The following is a 21,279-nucleotide window of genomic DNA, read 5'->3' as shown; positions in this document are numbered from 1 at the left end:
TTGTCAGAAATTTAATGAGCTTTGCCATAATGGGTGCTGATTATAGGTAATATTTCACAATGTCATTCATTGCTCAACAAAATAATATACTTTTAGGAGACAGCTGTATCTGTGTTCTGCAATGATGGAAGTACTTATAGATGAGATTGATGTGTGCTGTGAGCAGGTGCCATCACTACCATGCTTTAATTAAAAGCTGTGGGGATTATATGATGTTGAAGTTGTCTCTTACCCAGTATTTGCTTCCCAGAAAGCCTAAATAACAGTAATTGAAAACCCAGCTCAGCTGGAATTGTCTGCTACTAGCCATTTCTATGGTTTAATGCTGATCTGATGTTTGCCGCTTTTCCCTCTGATCTCGACATCTTCTCCATGCTGCAGCAATGCCGGTGGCATGTGGCGGTGAAGATTATTATGAGTCAGTAGCCAAAGGTGTATGATAAGGCTACTGCCCTGCCTGGAAACTGTGAATCCCCCAGCCCTATGAACAAATACCCATTAGCAGCTGGGTCTCATGGGACAGCGTTTATGGCAAGCACTATACAGTGTTAAAATTTCTGGCATTTTAATTGCTCTGTCATTGCCCCTGATACCTAAGAAACTTGCTTCTAGTTACTTTCTAGGGAAGAGAAAAAACCAAGGAGTTTACTGATGGATTTACAGGCAGATTTTCCAGCTAGGTCAGATCTTTCATTTGCCTTCAATGCTTTTTTTCACAACTATAAATCTAGTTGTTTCAACTGATTACTTTCCATTTGCGTGGATGAGAAAATTAGGTCAGTCACATCTGCTGGGTGTCATCCTCTACTCATTTGCATTGGTGTAACCAGGTAGTTGCTACACCTGTAAAAACAAGAGAGGGACAAGTAGCTCTCAGCACAATGACTCACACCTGGTGGGTGTGCACACTAAGCTCAGAAGTGTCTTTCATGGTGGGGAATCCACTTGGTAACTGATCTTTTGTGTTCACAGAGACTTTAGCACGGACACAGCTACTCAGACAACCAAAAGCAGGAAACCATTTCAATTCTAGATTCACCTTTATGTTACTTGTTACTCTGGCTGCCATCACACAGAAAGTATTGGCTGGATTTCTTGATAGCAGAGTTTGAGAAGAATACATCAAAGCAAATCAAAAAGGCAGTTTTAGAGGAATGCTATGATACGTCACTCCAAGTCCTTAAAATTCTTGTTGATACTGGTAATCTTGCTCACACAACCACCTCCTCATTACTAGAGCCCTCTTTATCTGAAGGAGTACCAAAGAATCCAAAATCTGGTCACATATTATCTGGAGCTGGCTCTAAGGTTCAACACAATAATATTTCTGAAGCTAAGAAAGAAATAGTTTATAAGCACTAAGATTTTAACTGGCAACCCAACCAACAGTAGTCTGTATTCTTCAAATGTTTAGTCACTGCTTTAACTACCTTTTTTCACTGATCCATCTGATATCAAGACATCAAGAATGTAAGAATGAGCCTATGAGCCTATGTGAGGCTATGGCAGATGTTCTGGATAATCTAATATGGATGGGGAAGAAAAAAGCCAAGCCATATTTAGCTGGCCATTTTCAATGTCTCTCACCGTACAGTGCACATAGGACTGGACTCAACATTTACATTGAGTTACTCAACATTGAGTGTCCCAGGGTAATCTAGGCAAGCTCTAAATCTGGGACATTTTCTGGTATCCTCCTAAACATCAGCCAATGCATAGACAATAAAGTTTTGCCTTTTTGAAGCATGCCCAATAACTTTTGGATTGAGATTTGTGAAAGTGATTTTCTTTCTCTTTTTGGACACTCTGAAAGACGCTGACAATATTGTGAAAAAGGCCCACTAGCTCTTTAATGAAGTCCTGACTCAATAAATAACTCAATGAATCAATAATAAATAAATCAGTTAATTAAATAAACAACTAGGAAACTTAATTTTTTCTCCAGCTATGGTTAGGTGAAGACCCACATCTCCCAAGATTCATTACAAAATCCAAAATGGTGCAGCCCAGTTCAACACTTGAAAGCCTGATTCGGATCAGTCTCTGAGGAGTTTTTAGATCATCGTTTCCCTTTGGATATTCATAGTGTATAGACATGTTCAGTTTGGTGTTTCTCTTATTTCACAGGGATGAGATCCAAGCTCAGTGCCCAGCACTGCCCATGCAATACAGCACACCCTCCTTCCTGTACCTGCTGCAGTACCCGAGCTCCTCAGGACTGAGGGGGAACCAGGTTTCTTGGTAACTCCCTGTTCTCAGACCACAGTTATTCAGGGCGTCATGTCATTTGTTTCAGCCTGTTTTTATTGACTGGGTAAATAAATCCCTTGATTACAGCAGTTGCAGTTTTCCCTGGGGTTACATTTGGCAACAACCTGCTCACCCTTCTTTAACTGCACTGTTAATTAGGAGGCCTGTGTTTCCCTTTTTGTCAAAAGCAACTAAGCTCCTTGCCACTGGAATTCTTTTTTCTCCCTTCTCCTAGGGTGAGAGAACAGTAATTGTTTGTTTGGTTATGCTTCAAGTCTTTTGTATGCTTTTAATAAAATCTGTAGTTAATACTTTGAAAGGGTGTTTTGTCCCTTCTGCCTGAGCATATCTTGAACACAACTTTTCAATGGCAATAAACGAAAATAAAGAATAGTTAATTGCATTCCCAGCATGACTCTGACATTACTTGGAGTTCTGCAATAGCCTTGGATGGCTACATGTGAATGTCTAAAAGAAGTCAGTGGGATATTTGTAACAAGCAACAAGACTCCATTAACATGTTAGACGGAGAAGTTTGGCCAAATACTGTCAAATCTTTCACAGTGTAAAAATCCAGAGACACTGGACTTTCTGGGTACACAGGGCAAGCAATTAGTGCCCTTTTCCTATTTTAGAAGAAAGCAGTGGTCGTCTTTGACCTGTTGAAAAGTGTAAAGACCATGAAAAGCTTGCATAGACTACAGCTGAAGTCAAAAACAAAACTAGACATGTCAATATAAGCAGAAATAGCATTCCCACATGGGAAAAATTTCTAACAGTATAATTTCTAAATACTGATTATATATTACTTATTACCACCAGATATCAAAATCTGAGAGTTTAGTTTTAGACTTTGAAAAAATTAGACATTCATATGCTTCCAGATAGAAAATAACCACAAGAGATTGTATTCATCTCACATAAACTGTTGAGAGAATGTATCTATAGCCAAAGGAGGGAGAAAGGCACCTCCTGAGGGTGACTCGCATTTTCAGTCTTTAGGCTCCAACTTTAAAATTAGATGTTCCCTTTACTTGTAAGAGAACATAAATTTCTCTTGTTATTAAGAGATGATAGTAAGACGTCTTTTCAAGTAAGACATACCATACTTTTCATATCTGGACTACAAAAACATTTTATCTGATTTATATGCTACTGATCACTATCGTGACCAGAAATCTGAAATATCATAAGGATTCAGCAATTTCTGTAGCCACACAATGGGCACTTGAAAGAAACTTCATATTTTCCTGAAGTGTTGGTCCTTGCCTGAGGTAGTCTGTTCAACTAGAAGAACCACTGATCTACTAAGAAGACTGTAATGTACTTATTAATATCTTCTTATTCTTGTCTATTTTCATATTCTTGTAAAAGCTTTATATTAATTTTTAAAACCTTGACCTGACTTTCTGAAGAAAAGTTGTATTTATGCAGACACTGAATGAAAAATATATTTATTGGCTTTCAAGAATCTTGCTATTCTCTACTATGAAGTACCCTGCTCCATGCTTACAAACCATTTTGCACTTTGTCCTGTAATATTATTTTATATAGTTTGATTTGAAGGCATCCAGCTGGTTCTGGGAATTACTTTAGTACCAAAAAAACTAAGTAGACAAGTTTATTACAATGCCTTAGGACAGCAATCTCAGATGTATTTAAAAGCATGAACCTAGGAGAGGGTTGTTCTCATGTGCCATATCCATGCAGCCTTCAGGACTGAGTGTGGGGGAATAAGAAATGGCAGCTCTATCACATGAAAAGTGTGTGTTAGATAAAGTGACAAGGAAGTGGATTGAAAACACTGACTGAAATGGCAGGCTGAAAGGACTATAGCCACTGTCACAAAGTCCAGATGGAGCCAAATCACTACCAGAGGTCAGAACTGAGGCTAACTCTGTTTTAACATCCTCATTAATATCCCGAATGATGGGAAAAGTGCACTCTTAGCAAGTATGCCAAATACAAAATAGGGAGGAGTGACTGATATAGAGAATTGGTGTTCTGCCCTTCAGAAGGACCTCAGCAGGATGAAGAAATGAGCTGACAAAAGCCTTAAAAAGTTCCGTACAAGGGAAATGCCAAATCCTGCATGAGGAGGGGAACAAGCCAAATCCTGCATGCTGGGATCTGAATAATTGGGAAGCAGTTTGACAGGGAACAGTCTTGGAGTCCTGATAGACAGCAAGGTTTCCCCAAAGCAGCCACGTGCTTTTGCTGCCAGGGTGGGCAGTGGCTGGCAGACTGCATTAGACAGAATATTGCCAGCAGGCTGAGGAAGGTCATCTGTCATCTTCACTCAGCCTTAGTGATGCCACACTTGGACCAGTTCTGGGATCCTCAGTACAAGGTACAAATTTCTGAAGTGAGCCCAACACAGGGCTACAAAGATGATTAAGGGACTGGAGCATCTAACAGATGAAGAAAGGCTGAGTGAGCTGTGACTGAACAGCCTTGGGAAGAGAAACCTTGGGGGAATCTCACCTATGAGTATAAAAATGTGATGAGAGAGAATAAAGAGGGAACCATGCTCTTCTCCATGCTGCCCAATAACAGGACTAGAAGCAGCAGGCATAAATTGAAACACAAGAAATTCCACCTGATCACAGGAAAGGACTTTTTTTTTTTACTGTGAAAATGGTCAAACATTGCAACACATTGCTTAGAGAAGCTGTGGAGTCTCCATCTGCAGAGATATTTCAAACCCAGCTGGGCAGAAGGCAGGCAACCTACTGTAGCTGACCGTGCTTGGGCAAGGGGGATGAACTAGACAAGCTCAAGAGCTCTCTCCCAACCTAAGTGATTTTGTGACTTTGTGATTCATGACCCTTGAAAGTCCTGGCATTGCTAATAGTTTATTGTAACCACAGTTCCCTGCAAATGCAAATTGAATGGCTGTTTGCTCTGACTTTATATAAAGCTTCCAGAAGCTTAGTTGAAACTAGCCCAAACACTTTTGTTGGGTCTTTTTTCCCTCACAAAATCATATTATTTCAATGAAAATTCATATACACAGTTCTCCATGTATTTAATTTTGGCATATTTTCATTTCAGAAAGCTTTGAAACTCCTTCCTATTTCGCTTTATGCATTTTTATTTATTAAGTGTTTCATAACAGATAAGCAGTAGTAGTGCTGCAAGATAGATAGAATACCTAATTTTTAGAATCAGTAAAGGAGTTAACATGTTTTACTGATTGAAATAGCTTTTAAATATTGTATGTCAGGTTAAGTTTAGTGCACAGAAAATCTAGAAAAGTTATTCTGCACAGCCAACTCATCTTCATGATGAAAGGAATACTGACATTAAATGAACAAGAAGGAGACACTACGTTCAGGAAAAGAGGAAAACAGTGACATTTATGTCTTGTTTTGGGGTGTCTAGCTCCAAAGACTTCCTTACTCACCCTAAAACAGTGGGATTCTGTGTCTCCTTCACCCTGGTGCTGAATTGCAAGAATCAGGTATAAAGGCCTCTGCAGTGCACCAAATACATGCTGGAAGAGGGCCACCATGCACTGCTGTCAGAAAATAAGATCTGAAACCCTGAAAAGTTTGTAAAAAAAATAAAAGCTCTTTACTCTCTTGGCACTAAGCACATATAAAAAATATTAAAAAGTAATCTGAATACAAGACACCAAAAGGAAAACTAAATTCAGGAAATGAAAGAGCGGTCTGTAAGTGCTGTCTCTGATAGTATATTTTTTTTAATGAAAGGCTTTTATTTGTCACTATTTTATCAGTACCCCAGTGGTAGTCTGTGAGCTAGAGATAAAGTGATTTTTTTTCCTGCTAACAAATGAATTCTTACAGGATTCTAAAATGGCTCCAGTTTGCTCACCTCTCAGATGTCTCTTTTCAGAAGGGTATCAGAGGTAAAGTTTTCCCAGGTTTTAGAGACAACCAATAGATGCCTATTAACTACCTGAGAACAGGACATGGGTTGACTTCTAGGGTGGAAAGTAGGGAAGGATGAAAACAGGGAGAAGGCAGAAACTGGAGGACAGAACAGACACCAATCTCTTGACTGTCAGAGTAAGAAGGGAGGAAAGAGTTTGTTACTATGTTTTCTGAGGAAAGAGCTGCTTCCAGCATAAGGAATTACAATAAGGAATTCCTTATTCCAGAATAAGGAATTAAAGAAAAACTTGGAAGTGAAACATTATGGGGCCATTCAGTTAGTGATGCTACAGCCCAAACACAGCTCTGCAGGAACTTATTTTCAGAGATGACTTGTTTTCATCTTAAAGGCCAAAGGTCTGTTAGATCATCTCTCTGAGCTTCCTATTAGCATACCAAAATCTTTTTGTCCCCAGTTACTCCAGAATACAGTTCGGTAGCAGAAATGTTTTTGGATAATGTACATCTTAACTAAAGGCATACTGAAAACCTTGAAAGACATCCTGCTTTCCCCTGGGAGCTTGCTGTAATGGGTCACATTACAAACGTTTGCTTTATGTCTAATTGGAAACTGACTGTTTTCAGGTACCTGTCACTGAATCTTATTATCTCAGTGTCTGCTAGAATAAATGGGCTTTGCAGGCTTAGTATCTTCTTCCCAGGGGAATCCTAATGCAATCCTGTCATCTTTCTGTCTTCTGCTTAGTAAGATGTTAAGATATTTAAATCCCTTCCTATAAGGCCCTTTTAAATTTTTTATATAAAAACCTCCACATTTTTTTCCTAGCATTTATCCTGTTCAGCATCCCTTGCTGTATTTTTAACCCTTTTTTAATATGCAGACACTGCATATTATATTTTCCCCTATTAAAATCATTGTAGTTTTTACATTATGGAGTTATTCTCCACTGGATTGAATTTGGAAATTCAAACTCTATGATCCCAGAGCTTTTCAGTTTTCCAAGATGTAGCCAAGATAAATATTATCAAGCCAAAGAGCAAAGACTATTGAATAGGCTTTTTAAATTTTAAACAATATAAAATAGATGTGCTGAATATTCCAGTCCTTTATTTTCCCCTACTAATTACCCATCTCTACTGTTTATATATAGATTTGCTCTATATTTAGTAATTGGATTAGCCTATTGTTTGGATTTTTTTATTCACAGTAGACTTTTAATATCTCTCCCTCCTACAAAGTCATTTTTTGCAACTTTATTTTGCATTTTTGTGAGAGATATATACTTGTAATTACAGGAGTTCTACAAATCATCACTGTGAATCACAGACATCAATAAACAAGGCTGATGAAAGACCTTTTACTGCTATCAGCTATAACATGAAACAGGTTACACAGACAGGCTGTGACCTGTGAGATCAGATTGGTATCTAGAGTTTTAATCTGTTCCTGCTGTGGTAGAGAAAAATGGCTATCATTCATCACTAGCAAAGCATGCAGCAAGCAATAAGAACGTGGGAGCTCAGCTACTTTAAACTGTAGCTGCTGTGTATGTACATAAGCAGTGCTGTGCCTTGTGTCTACTGCAAACAATACACTGTAATTATGAACACAGACACAGAATAGGTGACTTGAAACAGCAGAGTTCAGATAATTGCAATGGCAAAGTGCAATTGCAGTGAGCAAGCATCATTAACTAATCTACTCAGATAATCAAGAGCCAACTAAAATTTCTCCATTACACTGTGGAGAAATCACAAGGTATTCCAATTAAACCAAAGAAAAAAGGCAGGGGAACTCGTCAAGTAAAGGAAGAGTTTGTCTACTTCTGTTTCCCCTTTCAACAGTAATATAGAGGGCTAATAAGCCTGGTATATATATATTGTGGCAAAGTGCACTGTTCTTTTTCTTTATTTTGAAAACAGCAAGACTGCAGTGCTCCAGGTATGATCAATACAGTATGGGCTATTTGATTCATGGGTTATGGAATCCACATGGATGGTCTGATGTCTCATCTTGGAGCGCATCCAACAGTTTTAATGAGTCTAATCACTGACTTCTAGGGAAAGTAGGGGAAAGAGTGCTAGGGACATGAATCCACCTAGCAATGGCTCTGTTAAGCTATCCTCTGTTTAATCTCTCCTTTCACCCATGCATGGTGGCATGTAGTCATGCACTTAATACGTAAGGCATAGAGTTCAGAGGACAACCACTCTTCCAGTTTAATTAAAACACTGCCAGATGCCAGCAATGCCAAATCTTGCATGCAAAGCAACAGTTATTAGTCATGATTCATTCTGATAAATAGTTGTAATTTTGGTCATTTCCTCCAAAACCAAAACATGAATTGTTTTTGTTCTGAGACTTCGTTGTGCTGAGCTGAAGCCTTTATGAAATGCCTTTGCCTTCACAACACTATAGATGTTGATCATTGCACCTATTTTTCCAAACAACAAATATAAAAACTATTTTCCAAGACTGCTATTGCTATTACTATAAATTTTGTTTTATTACGAAAAATTTTTGTTACAGATAGTTGATCTTTAACCAGTCATGCACAACTCACATGCTGTATATATACACACCACTATGTTTTAATTACTAACACAAACAAATAGAACTGATAGCAACAAATTAATTGTTCTTTTAATCTTAGAGTTTGTATTGGAAGGGGAACTTGAAGGTCATCTAGTTCTAATCCCCCTGCCATGAGAAAGGACACCTTTCACCAGACCAGGCTGCCCAATCCAACTTGCCTTGAACACCTCCGGGGATGGGACATTCACAGCTTCTTTGGGAAACTTGTGTGCCCATGTCACACCAAGCTCACAGTAAATATTGGTTTTGTAATATCTAATCTAAACCTACTCTCTTTCAGTTTGAACCATTTCTCCTGTCACTACATGCTCTCATAAATAAAGTCTCCCCATCTTTCCTGTAAGTTCCCTTTAGGTACTGGAAGGTCACAATTAGATCACACCTTCTCTTTTCCAGGCTGAACAATTCCAATTCTCTCAACCTTTCTTCATAGCAGAGATGTTTCATCCCTCTGATCAACTTGGTGGCCTCTTCTGACTTGCTCCAACAGATTCATGTCCTTTCTGTGCTGGGGACTCCAGAGCTGGATGCAACACTGCAGGTGGGGTCTCACCAGAGCAGAGAAGAGGAGCAGAGCTCCTCCCTCACCCTAGTGGCCACCCTGATTTGGATGTAGCCCAGGATACGGTTGGCACTCTGCTGGATGCTGCACTCTGAGAACTTGTTTGTGCTTTGTAACCTGAGAAACAGTCCCCAAGAGTCAGCTTCCACAGGATCACCAAGTCAGAACATGAGTTTCTTTTGAAACTTTTCAACTGTCAGCTTCTAAGTAGAAATAAGCAGTACCTGTCAATAACAGCTGAGTAACAGATGCCATAAGTATAGGGACCATAAATTAGGGGCCTGACTGAGGAAAGACCTATTATACAGCAATGGCATTTCAGCATTCACTTCAGCAATACCTGGCAGAAGAACCTGGCAATGGCACTAGATGGTTATTAAAGAGAGTGATTTGAAGAATTCAGAAATAGCTGTTTCTGAATTATGCAGTACCATTTCAAGGTTCTGTCAAAGTTACGGGTGTTTTCCTGTGTAGCTCTGAAATGAAAAACAGAGTTGAGATATTAATGTTCTATGCAGGACATTTAATTTAAAACATGCACAGTGCTAAAGCTTGCTATCAGCTGCTTTATAATACAGAGAAGCTTGTAAGGGAATAAAATATGGTTAGCAGAAATGTTTCATTTTAAGTTTGATGTTTTCTCTTCACATGAAACACAAAAGGGTATAGTTTATGTTCTGTTATTGTTTTGATACTGAAAAAGCTTATTTTCTTGTACTTCTGGATGAAAAGGGAGTAACTGCAGTGGTACTGGGCATTCTACATAGTCACAAAGCTAGCAGGACCAGACTGCTGTGGAGAAGCAACCCCAAAGCCGGAACTCTTTGGAGCTTTATTTGCCACCTTTTACACCACTTGATACAGAAACATCTTTGGGGCCAACTTTAGACTATTCTGCTGCTAACATATAGTGCAAAGCACCGAGACTACCTCAGGGTACCTTATGATCAAGTAAGAAAGGCACTCAGGCTAAGTGTGCCTTAAGCTATTGCTAAAAACATAAGCTATTGCTAAAAACACCATCTTCTGGAGCTAACATGAGCAACAGAAAGAATATATGTCATTTTACATCCCTTCAGATGCTGAAGCCATGCAGCATCTCACTCAGGGCATATAGTTCAGGTCCCATCCTGTGGAAAGGTTCCCTAACATTTTGGTTTTGAGACCTCTTACAGAATTTTCTTAGACAAAAAATAATGTATTCATCATAACTGTTGTCAAACGACTGTATGTTCACATGAGAACTTGCTGCTCTTCCTTAAGATAATGCCAAGGCCACAGAGGTGGTGTAATTAGAAACACAGAGTGGGAGCTGCCTGTGGGCTCCTCTGTTACCATCACCCTGCTGAGTTTATCCTGAAGGACAAGACATACACACAGCACAGGGCAGCACAGCCTGCTCGGGTTGACATTTGTCATGGATCGCTAACTCTGTGATGCACAATAGTCTTCTGGTTAGGATTGCTACAACCCCAAAGGGGAACATCTTGCAGCTGTTCAAGGCTTTAGGCTTTCCTTCCCTGCTGTGGGCATCAGCTGATGCTGTGTGTCACACTGGTAGGTTTCACTGCTCCCTGAAGTGAGCTCTGCCTCTGTCTCACCCATGAGACAGAGTGGCAAAGGATTATTTCTGGAGGGTCCCTGTATTATCTAGCATGATGGCAATGGGATTTGCAGGCAGGCTGTGCTCCAAGGCAACCTACTGGGGTAATAAAGATGCAGAGTGCATCAGGCTTCTCACAGCATCAACCACACTGTGTACAACACAGCTGCAAGCCCAGAAGACAGAAGCAAGAGAGAACAAGATGCTTATGGCTTTGTCTGGGACATAGTTCAAATGCCCAGTACAGACAGTGCAAAGTGATCTATCACCCTGTATGTGGACAGTTGGTGGCTCAAGACTATGTCTTGGTCTTGTCTGTATGCCTTGGCCAACAGCTCCTGAGCCCTGCACCTATGTCTTACTTCTTGACCATTTTTATGATTTTGGTGGTTCAGAAAAACACCAAAACTCAAGATACAGTCTATGTATTCTTAAGAAATGTGAAATTAATTTCACATGGTAGGACAATTAGAACACACTGCAGCCAGGGGACTATTCACAACCCAAGGAATCATAACCATGTGATAGAAGTCATGTTTTCTACTTCCTTGGTACTTTAAGACCATACAACAAAGTCCTGATGGGTCCTTGAAGGTCACTGAGTTCAGACACTGTTCTTAATGTCGAGGAGACTTCATAATTCTTTTTAGAAACTTTCTGACTATAAGACTGCTCCCACAGCACATTTTCCAGGGTGTTATGCAGCTGTGCATCAAATTTGCTAGTCAAGCGGATTTCCATTGTTGCTCTGCCATAAAGCTGACCTCAGAAGAGTCTATGCCACGCATGGACTTGCTGTGTCGTTGCTCAATTCATTGGTCTGGAAAGGCTTGCCAAATATTGAATGTGACCTGGCCAAAGCCATTGTAACTGCGACCAACCTGCCTGAATGGGTGTTTCTATACGACTGCCATGTTGTAATTCAATGTGAGACTTAGAGGAGCAAGGCTGGGAAGTTGCAACAGCCTTCCATGACCTGTTTCTCATCTTATATTTGCTCTTAATTGTAAGACTATGATTGTTTTATTGTCAGTGAAGATGCTACTCCCAGGCTGCAGGCCAATAACTATTTAAGCCAAGCTGAAAGCCCAGGGATTAAAGCACACTAAGGACCCAAAAATATTTCAGAAGTTGAAGAGAGAAGGGGACGGCTGACAGTAGTTTAATTTGTGGGCAGAGGGATCCATGCCCCAGATTGTGAACTGAAGCCTGTGCAGAGCTTGCTGTGTAAAAACTGGGAATTAACTGTGATTTTCAGAGAAAAAGCAGGAACTAGTGCCTGTTCCCACAGCATGGAATAAGACCGTTTAGCTGAAAAAGGCACCAAAGCTGGGCAACATTTGAAGCAAAGACTGAAAAAATGGGAAAGATCTAAGGAACTAGGAAAGACAGACAAGAGACAAAGAGCTTTAACACTATCTTTTCCAGAGACACAGAGGAAGAAAGCATCCCCGCCAAGTCAGGAATTACTCTGACTTCTCTGTCTTCCTAGAAATCATCAGTAAGACAGTGATTACTGCAAGAAGCCCTAGGAGTCCACTCAGGAAGGCTTCAGCTTCCTCTCAAACACAAAGGGAAGCTCAGAAGCAAATGACTAATGGCCCAAAGCTTTATTTGATTTGCTGCTACAATTACGTAGTGGCTGGCAAAGCTCACTGGCCTCCCTCAGGTACTAATCCATACTGGGCTGTTTGAAAGAGTTCCCGAGAAACTGGAGCTTAGATAAACTCATTAAAAGCATTTGAGAGGCGTTTCAGCTACATTAATGCACTATATGGCTAGTGAGGATAGCCATATGCTGCTCACATATAAAAATATGAGTAAGTCATCTGTTGGCTAGCTGAGGTTCCGAAGTTATATCTAAATGGAATAAAGATATGATGGGTACTTGGATATAAAGAGTGCTTACAGACTGAAGATGAATTTGGTAATCCCATCAAAACAAAAGTGTAAGGACTGTTTAAAGTTCCACTTAGGCTAATCTTTGATTTCAAAGGCTGGCAACTAGACCAATTTATTTTCAGAAAATAAACTTGGCATAAAAATGTTTAAATAATTGCCCCCAGGTGAAGTGCTCCTTGTGCAAACCTGGGGGTTAGAAATTAAAGATAAGAACACAGACACACAGCATCATCTTCTGTTCCCCTGACCTGCCTTTGCCCACATCTGTAGCTGTGACAGATCCACTATAGTAACTATCTGCTTACAACCCTGTTGCTGCAAGGACATGGAGCCCCTCCCATCCAAAAGGAAAAAGAGTGTGTCATGAACAATGGATCAAACACAGGTAACATTTTTCACCTTCAGAAAAATGTTACACAGGTAACATTTTTCACTTGCCCCTTATGGTAAAATCTTTTTTGGGGGTTCAGAGTGAAATGGTTAAAAAGTAAATGTAAGAAAAGTCTGAAAAAAATTTACAGCCTTTAATGCAGATTGGATCACAAGAACTGCAAAAAAAAAAAAAGAAAAGAAAAAAAGAAAAAAGAAAAAAAAGAAATAATTCTGGCATAAGACTCTACTTGATATATACAAATTTTGGATAGCTTCTACATTTCAATCTCTGGAGAGCATCTCAAGAAGTATCATCACTGCCAACGCACAGACAGTTTTGACAAAATTCTCTTTAATTTGGTCTTAAAAATCTGCAACAAGGGAAATTATGAAATTTCCCATGCTGTCTCTTCTGGGGCATTGCAATTCTGGCACCTAACCTAAATCTCATGCTGAGGTTTCAACTGCTGTAGCCCTTGCTCTTTTGTCTGCAAACTTTCAGAGGGCTCGTGTGCCACACAGGCTATATTCTTGTTTATTCCTGCTTGGACAGCTATGACCCTGATGAATCATGCTCAGGCTGAGGTTTACTGTAACCTCCTGATTCTTCTTCACGGAGCTGTTACCTGGCTGTTCCCCATCCTGCATTTCTGCGTCCACTGGCTGTCACCTTGCACTTGTGCTTCAGGAGCACCTTGATTTTCCCAAACATTTCTCCAGTTTGCCAAGATCGTTTCAGAAATCTAACCGCGTTCCCCAGCATGGCCACAGCATTCCCACAAATTGAGCACAGGTGCTCAGTTTGCACGTATCCCTATCCGCATCACTGGTGACAAACTCTGCTGGTTTGAGTGAATCAGCCGCTGTGTTTCCCGTGCTGGCAGCTGAGCGCTGCTTAGGCGTGCAACAGCACAGCCAGGTCGGCACCTAGCTGTGCCTCGGCTTGGATTTCTCACGGGAGTCAAGCCCGCCTTTAAATGAACTAAAAGCTCCTTTTTCTCGCTCGTCCTTTATCAAAGAGGGAGCGTCCGAGCCCAGCCGTTCGCACGGAGCCGCTGCTGTCGCTGTCACATCCATCCCACCCTGGCGCTCCGCGCGTTCGGAGCGCAGCGGGTGCGCGGCCGCAGCGGCTGCGGGCCGGGCGGCCCTGGCGGCCGGCGCTCGGCGGGCGCTGCTCTGCGCGGGCCGGGCCCTGCCGGGGTCACCATGGCGACCCGCGGCCGGCGGGGCCGGCGGGGCGGCGCGCCGGGGGTTGAGCCGCCGGGCTGCCAACGGGCCGCGGCCAACAGCCGCCGCCTCCAGCGGCCGCGCCCACGCAGGGCCGGCGGGCGGCCTGGGCGGCGCAGTGCGGCCGAGCCCTCCCGTGGGCTGGTGGCGAGTGGAGCCGGGCAGCGCGGTGGGCCCCCCGTCATCCTGCGGGGCGGGCGGGAGGAAGGGGTTGCCAGGGGCGCGTTTGTGGTCGTTCGGAGGATTTTTTAGTGTTCTTTCCCCCACCACGATTTCGTTTTATTTCTGTGGGTTTTTTCGCTCCTCCGAAAGGTACCGACGTCGGGGCGATGCATCGCACCGGAGAGAAGAGCCGTGCGGGGCGGCGGGAGTCCTGCCCCGCCGCCCTCCGCAGCAGCGGCGGCCGGGCCGTGCTGGGGGTGCTGACGGAGAACGGGCAGCAGCAGCAGCGGCCCGGCGGCCAGGTGAGCCCCGCTGCCCGCAGCACTGCCGCCCCCCTGCCCGCAGAGCCCGGCTGGGCTCCGCGGCCCTGGGCTGGCAGCCGCCGGCATGAGCGGGGCACGCACCCGCCTCGAGGCTGCCGGCAAAGACCTGGCGTGGCGGGGTGAGGAGGTGACTCGGGCTCCAGCTCTTAAGCGTGAGTTTCCCGAGAAACCCTGCTAGTAACCGCACAGTCCTGACCTGCGGGTGTTGCCCCGTGGAAGTACTCTGCGCAAATAATTCATCCTGGAAGGAAGGGATACTGCTCTAGGGGTGGTTTAAGGAAGGGCTGTCCACTGACCCAAAGGTCTCATTGGTGTGTGGTTAGCCGTGCTCTCTCCAGGGTGCCAGAGCCTTCAAAGAAGTTCAAGTTAATGACGTGTCGTTTTTCTGCTTTTCTGTCCCTTGAACCCTCCTGGAGTCTGCTGGTGGAGCAGGGATAACGTTACTATTCTGACCTAAAATAACAGCTGGTATGGGTACACAGACTCTTCTTGGTTTAGGCTGTATAAAGCCCCTAATTCAGCTGGTGGCTTACTGGTAGATGGTGTGAAGGATTGTAGCCTGGTCACACGCGGTCCTAACGGTTGCGGTGCTTAAGCTCAGAAATTCAGACTCCAGTTTTTAACTCTGTTTGAAGTGCCTTCTTGCCAGGGCAGTCCTTTCTAAGTCTGTGGCAGTGCTTGAGCACTTCTGTTAACTTGCTGTATTTGCAGCTGCTCCTTGCCAGAACTGAATGTGTAACAGACTGCACTTCCCAGCCCAATTGGAAACGAGCAGCACCCACATACTCCTTGGTGGGAGGCACTGAGTATGATGCTGCTCTCCTGGTTTCCTGACTTTTACTAGTCTTAATTCTTTCTGTGAGTAGTCTGTCACAGCAAGACAGAACAAGTGGCACCAACTTCAGAGGCATCAAATGTAGTTGGTGGTTTTTCGCATCAACTTTTGTTATTGGTGTCTGTTACACAAGGAAAGTGATTTTCTTTTTGAAAACAAGTGACATACTCTGTTTTCCTCCTGAGCTGCCCTCCCACAGCGTTACTGTGTGCTCTGCTTCAGGGTGCTGCTGTTATCAAGCGCTTCTCGAGCTTTGAAAACACCATCACTTCATCTAGAAAAGATGAAGTGCCCAACTGCATCATCAGTGCTGCATCAAAGCAAGGGTTTGCTATTTACATAGATGACTCAGAAGACAAAGAAAACTATAGCTGCCAAGTGTCTGAAGAGCTGGAATTAAGCCACTGTGAACTGGATACCAGTGCAATGACATCCAGTATTCACCGGCTTCTGGATCTGAGTTCAGGTAACTCCTGTTACTACTCAGATGGTGTCCATAGCACAACCACATGTAGGGTGGTTTTTAAGCTAGTGAGTAGCTTATGTGACAATAAATAACTGCAAGCTAACTTGGATCGTGTCTACATGAAGAGCAATACTTCTGAGCTAAAATTAGCAAGAGAAAGTCAAGAGATTAATTTTACAAATGTCTTGCTGCTTCCTATTGCCTGTTAGGCTCTCCTATGGTAGTGGACACATCCTTCCAATCCCAGCCAGAGGATCACATGGAAGATGTTGTAACTCTGGCTGTGGGAGAGTATGCAGAAGACATTCATCAGTACCTCCGAGAGGCTGAAGTAAGTTGCTGTGAGAAGCTTATAGGTATCTGTGGTAGGATGCAATATTGCAAAGATCCAAGGCTGCCACTGAACTACAAAGAGAAAGTAAATTGCCAAAGTAATTTCTTAAGGCAGCATATAGTCAGTGATAAATTCTTTCAGGATTAATGCATCCCTGTTAATTGCTGTGATGGGAGCATCTCTTGACTTGTTTGGTATGAAGAATTCTTGAAAATGGGAGTAGAATGCTGAAAAAATGCTAAAGCAGTTTGATGTGATCTTACTCTGGCTATAGCAATAGTTTTTCTTATATTCTTGTGTCAGAGCAGTGAAGTTCAGTGTCCTGATGGGACAAAGGGAGAAAATCTGGTTGGTTCATTTTAAGGTCCTTCTGAATGGCTCAATTGATGGCAAAGGCTGTCCATAGTCCAGAAAGTGTTTTACTATTCTCCTGCTAACACCGAAGCTTCAATCTGTCTCTTCAGTGTAGAAATACTGCTTTCTAGAGATGTCAACCGCTGGGAATAATTATCACTAGCACAATAATTGTAGTTAGTACTTTCAGTTATTAAGAGTGGGAAAACCCCTGCTCCTTTGAGTGTAAGTATAAAGAATATTCATCAGCTCAGCCATCCATGGTTCTTTTCAGAGTGATCATCCTAATTCTTCAACTCTTTCCAAACAGGTAAGATTTAGGCCCAAGCCATACTACATGAAGAAGCAGCCAGATATCACAACAGGAATGCGTGCTATCCTGGTAGACTGGCTGGTGGAAGTAGGGGAAGAGTATAAACTTCGGACAGAGACTTTGTACTTGGCAGTGAACTTCCTGGACAGGTTTCTTTCCTGCATGTCTGTTCTCAGAGGGAAGTTACAGCTTGTAGGAACAGCGGCAATTCTTCTGGCTGCGTAAGTGTTTCATCTTCTGAAGTCTTGGTGATGTGAAGCCTATTTTAGTCTTGTAATGTAATTTGAAGAAAGGAAGGTTGCATTAATAGGTAGCTTTTCATGATGTTTCAAGATTAGGAACGTGGGCTCCTTTGGTACTACTAAAATTAAACATTTAACATTGAATGTGAAAAACTGTAGTGGGGAAAGCTTGTAACCATAAACACAGTAGCAGAAGCAATTCAGTGTTAAACTGCTAGCCTGTAAGGCTGCGATGGACTCAGTTGCAATCTAGAGTTGGCCTTTAACTGCTCTAACTAGACAGAGTAAGCAACATAGCTTAGGGGTGCATGGGTGTTTGCCTGGAGTGTGCTGTGTTACTGAGAGTTGCCCACTGAAAGCTTGCTGTTAAGAGCTAACGATGTGAGTGTATGTCTGTCTAGACTGATGACTCGGAGTTCCTCTATATTTGCCCAAGTTTGAAACTAAATTGTTAGCTAGCCTGGAGGAGCAAGCACAATTAAAGCTTTCCACAAGTTTTAGTAATGTCATGTTCTCATCCTGATGTGGGTATAGCACAAAGATTTCTTTTACTATAACTTCAAAGCTGACAAATATGGCTTCTATATCCTTTTTCAGGAAGTATGAAGAGATCTACCCACCAGATGTGGATGAATTTGTCTATATAACAGATGATACCTACACAAAGAAGCAGCTGCTAAGAATGGAACACTTGCTTCTCAAAGTGCTGGGTTTTGACCTAACAACCCCAACCATCAACCAGTTCCTCCTTCAGTATATTCAGAGGCGTGGAATCTGTATGAGGACAGAGAACTTTGCAAGGGTATGGACTATCTGTCCTCTGGGACTGAGGGGGAAGAAGTGATCCTTAAAGGAGTACTACTTGCACTTCATGAAGCTGTCTCTGCAACAGGTCTAAAATTGCATGTTTCATAGCGGTGGCTTGTGTGCCAAGACTTCTGGGTAGATGCCTCATGGAAATCCTAGGTTTGGTCTGCCTTGTTTGATCAGGGATAATTCACTGACCAGGCAATTAGGTGGTAAAAATCTAGAGGTTTAACAGTGCCTGTGTAGCAAGTCTGTCCTGGATTTGGTGCTACTGCATATTGCTCCAAAATGACACAGAATGTAGCTGCATAGGAGTTGCCTGGAGTAGGCAACCATGCTTAGAAACAACAACATTACAATAAAATATCTGACCACCTGCTTCTCTGCAAAGGGTGTAGGATTGTACAATAACTCTACTCCACCAGAGCCCATATTGTGCTTCTTAGAGCTGTCCATTTATCCCTGATGTCCTGGTGGGGTCCACATATATGAACAAGAGCCTTAGCAGATGGGAAGAGTGTGTCTGTCAGTTTCATGAAACTTGACTTTTCTGAGTCTCTACCTGTAAAATCAAGTAAATTCTGATGATGGAAACAGAACTTCAGATTAGAGTAGATGGGTTAAGCTTTGGCAAAATGAGGTGTTTCTGTCCCCGCCTGAAACATGATAAAGGATCTTCTGTAAGAACAATGGGACTGGAATGCTAATTCTTCTTGCTAGATTCATAGTTTATGCTTTTGTGTATCATACTGAGATCATTGCTGAACTTTAATACTTGCAGTATTGAACTGATTGTACCAGCTAGGTTAATTCTTTTTTAAAAACTTGGGTTTTCTTGTTCAGTATCTTGCAGAGCTGAGTCTCCTTCAGGTTGATCCTCTTCTGAAGTACCTTCCTTCACAAATTGCGGCAGCAGCTTACTGTTTAGCAAACTATACAGTGAACAGATCTTTCTGGGTAAGAACAACAACTGTGTGTTAATAAATAGCTCAAGCATTTTGTTATTGTTAGAACTGAGCTGAGAAGGAGGAGGAGTTGCTACAAAGTATATTGTTCTGAAGGCTGAAATCCTAGGATGAGTAGCTGTTCTTGAGTTAATGAGACTACCTGATAAATGACTGTTCAGTAAACCTGAAATATCATGCCTCTTCTCTGAAACTGAAAGGATTTTACTGTCTTGCTCACTTACATCGAGGCTGTACCAAAGGCTTCACAAATGTCCAAAACTACACCCCCAGATACAATTCAGGGTCCAAATCAGTTCAGGGAGAAAGGGGAGAACTGATTCTGTCTACTTGAGTGATTATACTGCTGTGTAATTGTGGCTGCTTTACCACAAGCCTTGGTAGAACTTCCAGCTGTATGTTGGAGGAATAGCTTTAGTGCAGAGTAAGATCCAGAAGAGATGTAATGGATGCACATGCTTAGAGCAGAAGGAGCTTGTCAGACTTCATGGCACCAAGGAAGACCTAGAGCGAAACTGATGGCAGAATACAATTGAATCTTTTTCATGCTTTAAGAATCTAGACTGAGCTCTGATGTAGTGAAAAGAGTTTCTGCTTCCGTGGGAAACCCATCTGCTAGATGACTGCTGGCTACAATAGAGTAACACTGTTTTTTCTCATCCGACCAGCCAGAAACACTTGCTGCATTTTCTGGATATTCCTTAAGTGAGATAGCGCCTTGCCTGACTGACCTGCACAAAGCATGCCTTGATGCATCCCATTGCCAGCTGCAAGCTATTAAGCAGAAGTATAAGCACCCAAAGTAAGTAACCAGTATGCCAGTGTCTTGGATAGCTGTAAGCACAGGATGACTCTGGTTTTCCAGCTTGGGCTGTGGCTGATGTAGCTCTCTCATAGTTGTCAGCTTCTAGTTCTGAAACAGAAGTTTTCATCAGCCCCTTGAGGAGAAAACTTTTCTGACCAGAAAAGTAATTAATCCATAAGGTATGCAGATGCCTTGGATAACAACTTTGTCTGCAATATTGCAGGATGATGCTTCTCTTCTCCAGTGTATTGTGCAATCAGGTGATAGTTCAGTTGACAAATCTGAAGGTCATGTCTGTAGTCACTTCATTTCTATTCCAGGTACCTTCAGGTGTCTCTTCTGGAGCTCCCAGCAGTTCTTCCTCTACACTAGACACTGTGGATCCTGGACTTGAAGATTACTGTGTCCCAATCAGCAAAGCTGGTCTAACATTTCATAGAGCACTGCGGGTCATGTGTCTGTAACCACAGTGATCAGAATGGTTTTTAAGCTAATATTTTTTAATGAGATGCCTTTTTTAAAATAGGTATTAGACTATAGCTTTTAACATAACTGAAAGCACTTTTAATAAATGTCTTATTACACTCTACTTCTGTGAATTTTCTGACTTCAGTTAATATATCTGCAGTAACAGTGAGTGGAATGAATTTTTGAAAATTTTTTTGTTGTTTTGTTGTATTTTGTGGTGTTGGTTTTTTTTTCGGGGTGGGGGGGTGGGATTTGTTTTTTACTAAATAGCTGTAAGCACTTATAAGCTGGCTGGAGTGGATAAAGCACCACAACCTGACATCCCTGTAGGCACAGTGATTTGCTGTAGTCCTGTTTGTTCTTTCTTCAATGAGACAAGATCCTGTGGGCATGAACAGAAGCTATTTTCTGCGTCTTGTTTACCGTATCAGATCAAGAACATCCACATGGTCTTTGAACATGTTTGTAGAAGATCATCAATGTTGAGGTAGAAGTCAGACTTCCCTTTATGGAAACAAAATAGGGGATTGCCCTGCAGGGAGTTGGGAGATTGTAGCTGGCAGAGCATTAGGAGCTTTTCATACACTGCTGAACAGACTGCTTTAGAGAGCAATGCTGAAAGCTATGAGGTACTGGAACAGCAGAGTTGATCTGGATGGCTCCTGAGTCATTCTTGTAGTGTGGAGTGTTATAACAAACCTGTCTGAGATGACCTCTCATGTCACTAGAGCACTGGTGATCTGTGTGAAGGGAGGTCAATGGGACAGAGCTATTGGCTATCTTAGCCTGAGCTGCTACATGGTCTTGTGTCCCACTGTCAGTTCTTTGTTAGG

General features: G+C 42.2%; 1 protein-coding gene and 1 long non-coding RNA gene across 2 annotated transcripts; one reads left to right on the top strand and one right to left on the bottom strand.

Annotated features, from left to right (window-relative positions):
- Positions 1-207: 207 nt before the first annotated feature.
- LOC135295496 (uncharacterized) lies at positions 208-11,286 on the bottom strand. The gene is made up of 3 exons (XR_010357617.1): positions 9,609-11,286; positions 5,657-5,795; positions 208-843 (listed from the first exon to the last, which is right to left on the bottom strand). It is a non-coding gene; the product is annotated as an uncharacterized LOC135295496 (long non-coding RNA).
- Positions 11,287-14,336: 3,050 nt separating this feature from the next.
- Positions 14,337-20,567, top strand: CCNA1 (cyclin A1). The gene is made up of 9 exons (XM_064408990.1): positions 14,337-14,541; positions 14,685-14,836; positions 15,915-16,158; positions 16,368-16,489; positions 17,157-17,380; positions 17,999-18,203; positions 19,052-19,165; positions 19,842-19,975; positions 20,299-20,567. Exons 1-9 carry the CDS (start codon positions 14,352-14,354, stop codon positions 20,348-20,350), a joined length of 1,437 nt encoding a protein of 478 aa, XP_064265060.1. The 5' UTR covers positions 14,337-14,351; the 3' UTR covers positions 20,351-20,567.
- Positions 20,568-21,279: the final 712 nt, after the last annotated feature.

Source organism: Passer domesticus, chromosome 2 (genome assembly GCF_036417665.1).
Source record: "Passer domesticus isolate bPasDom1 chromosome 2, bPasDom1.hap1, whole genome shotgun sequence".
NCBI classification, from domain to species: Eukaryota; Metazoa; Chordata; class Aves; order Passeriformes; family Passeridae; genus Passer; species Passer domesticus.
The sequence above is the reverse complement of the archived record's forward strand: the minus strand, read 5'-3'. Positions and strand labels throughout refer to the sequence as shown.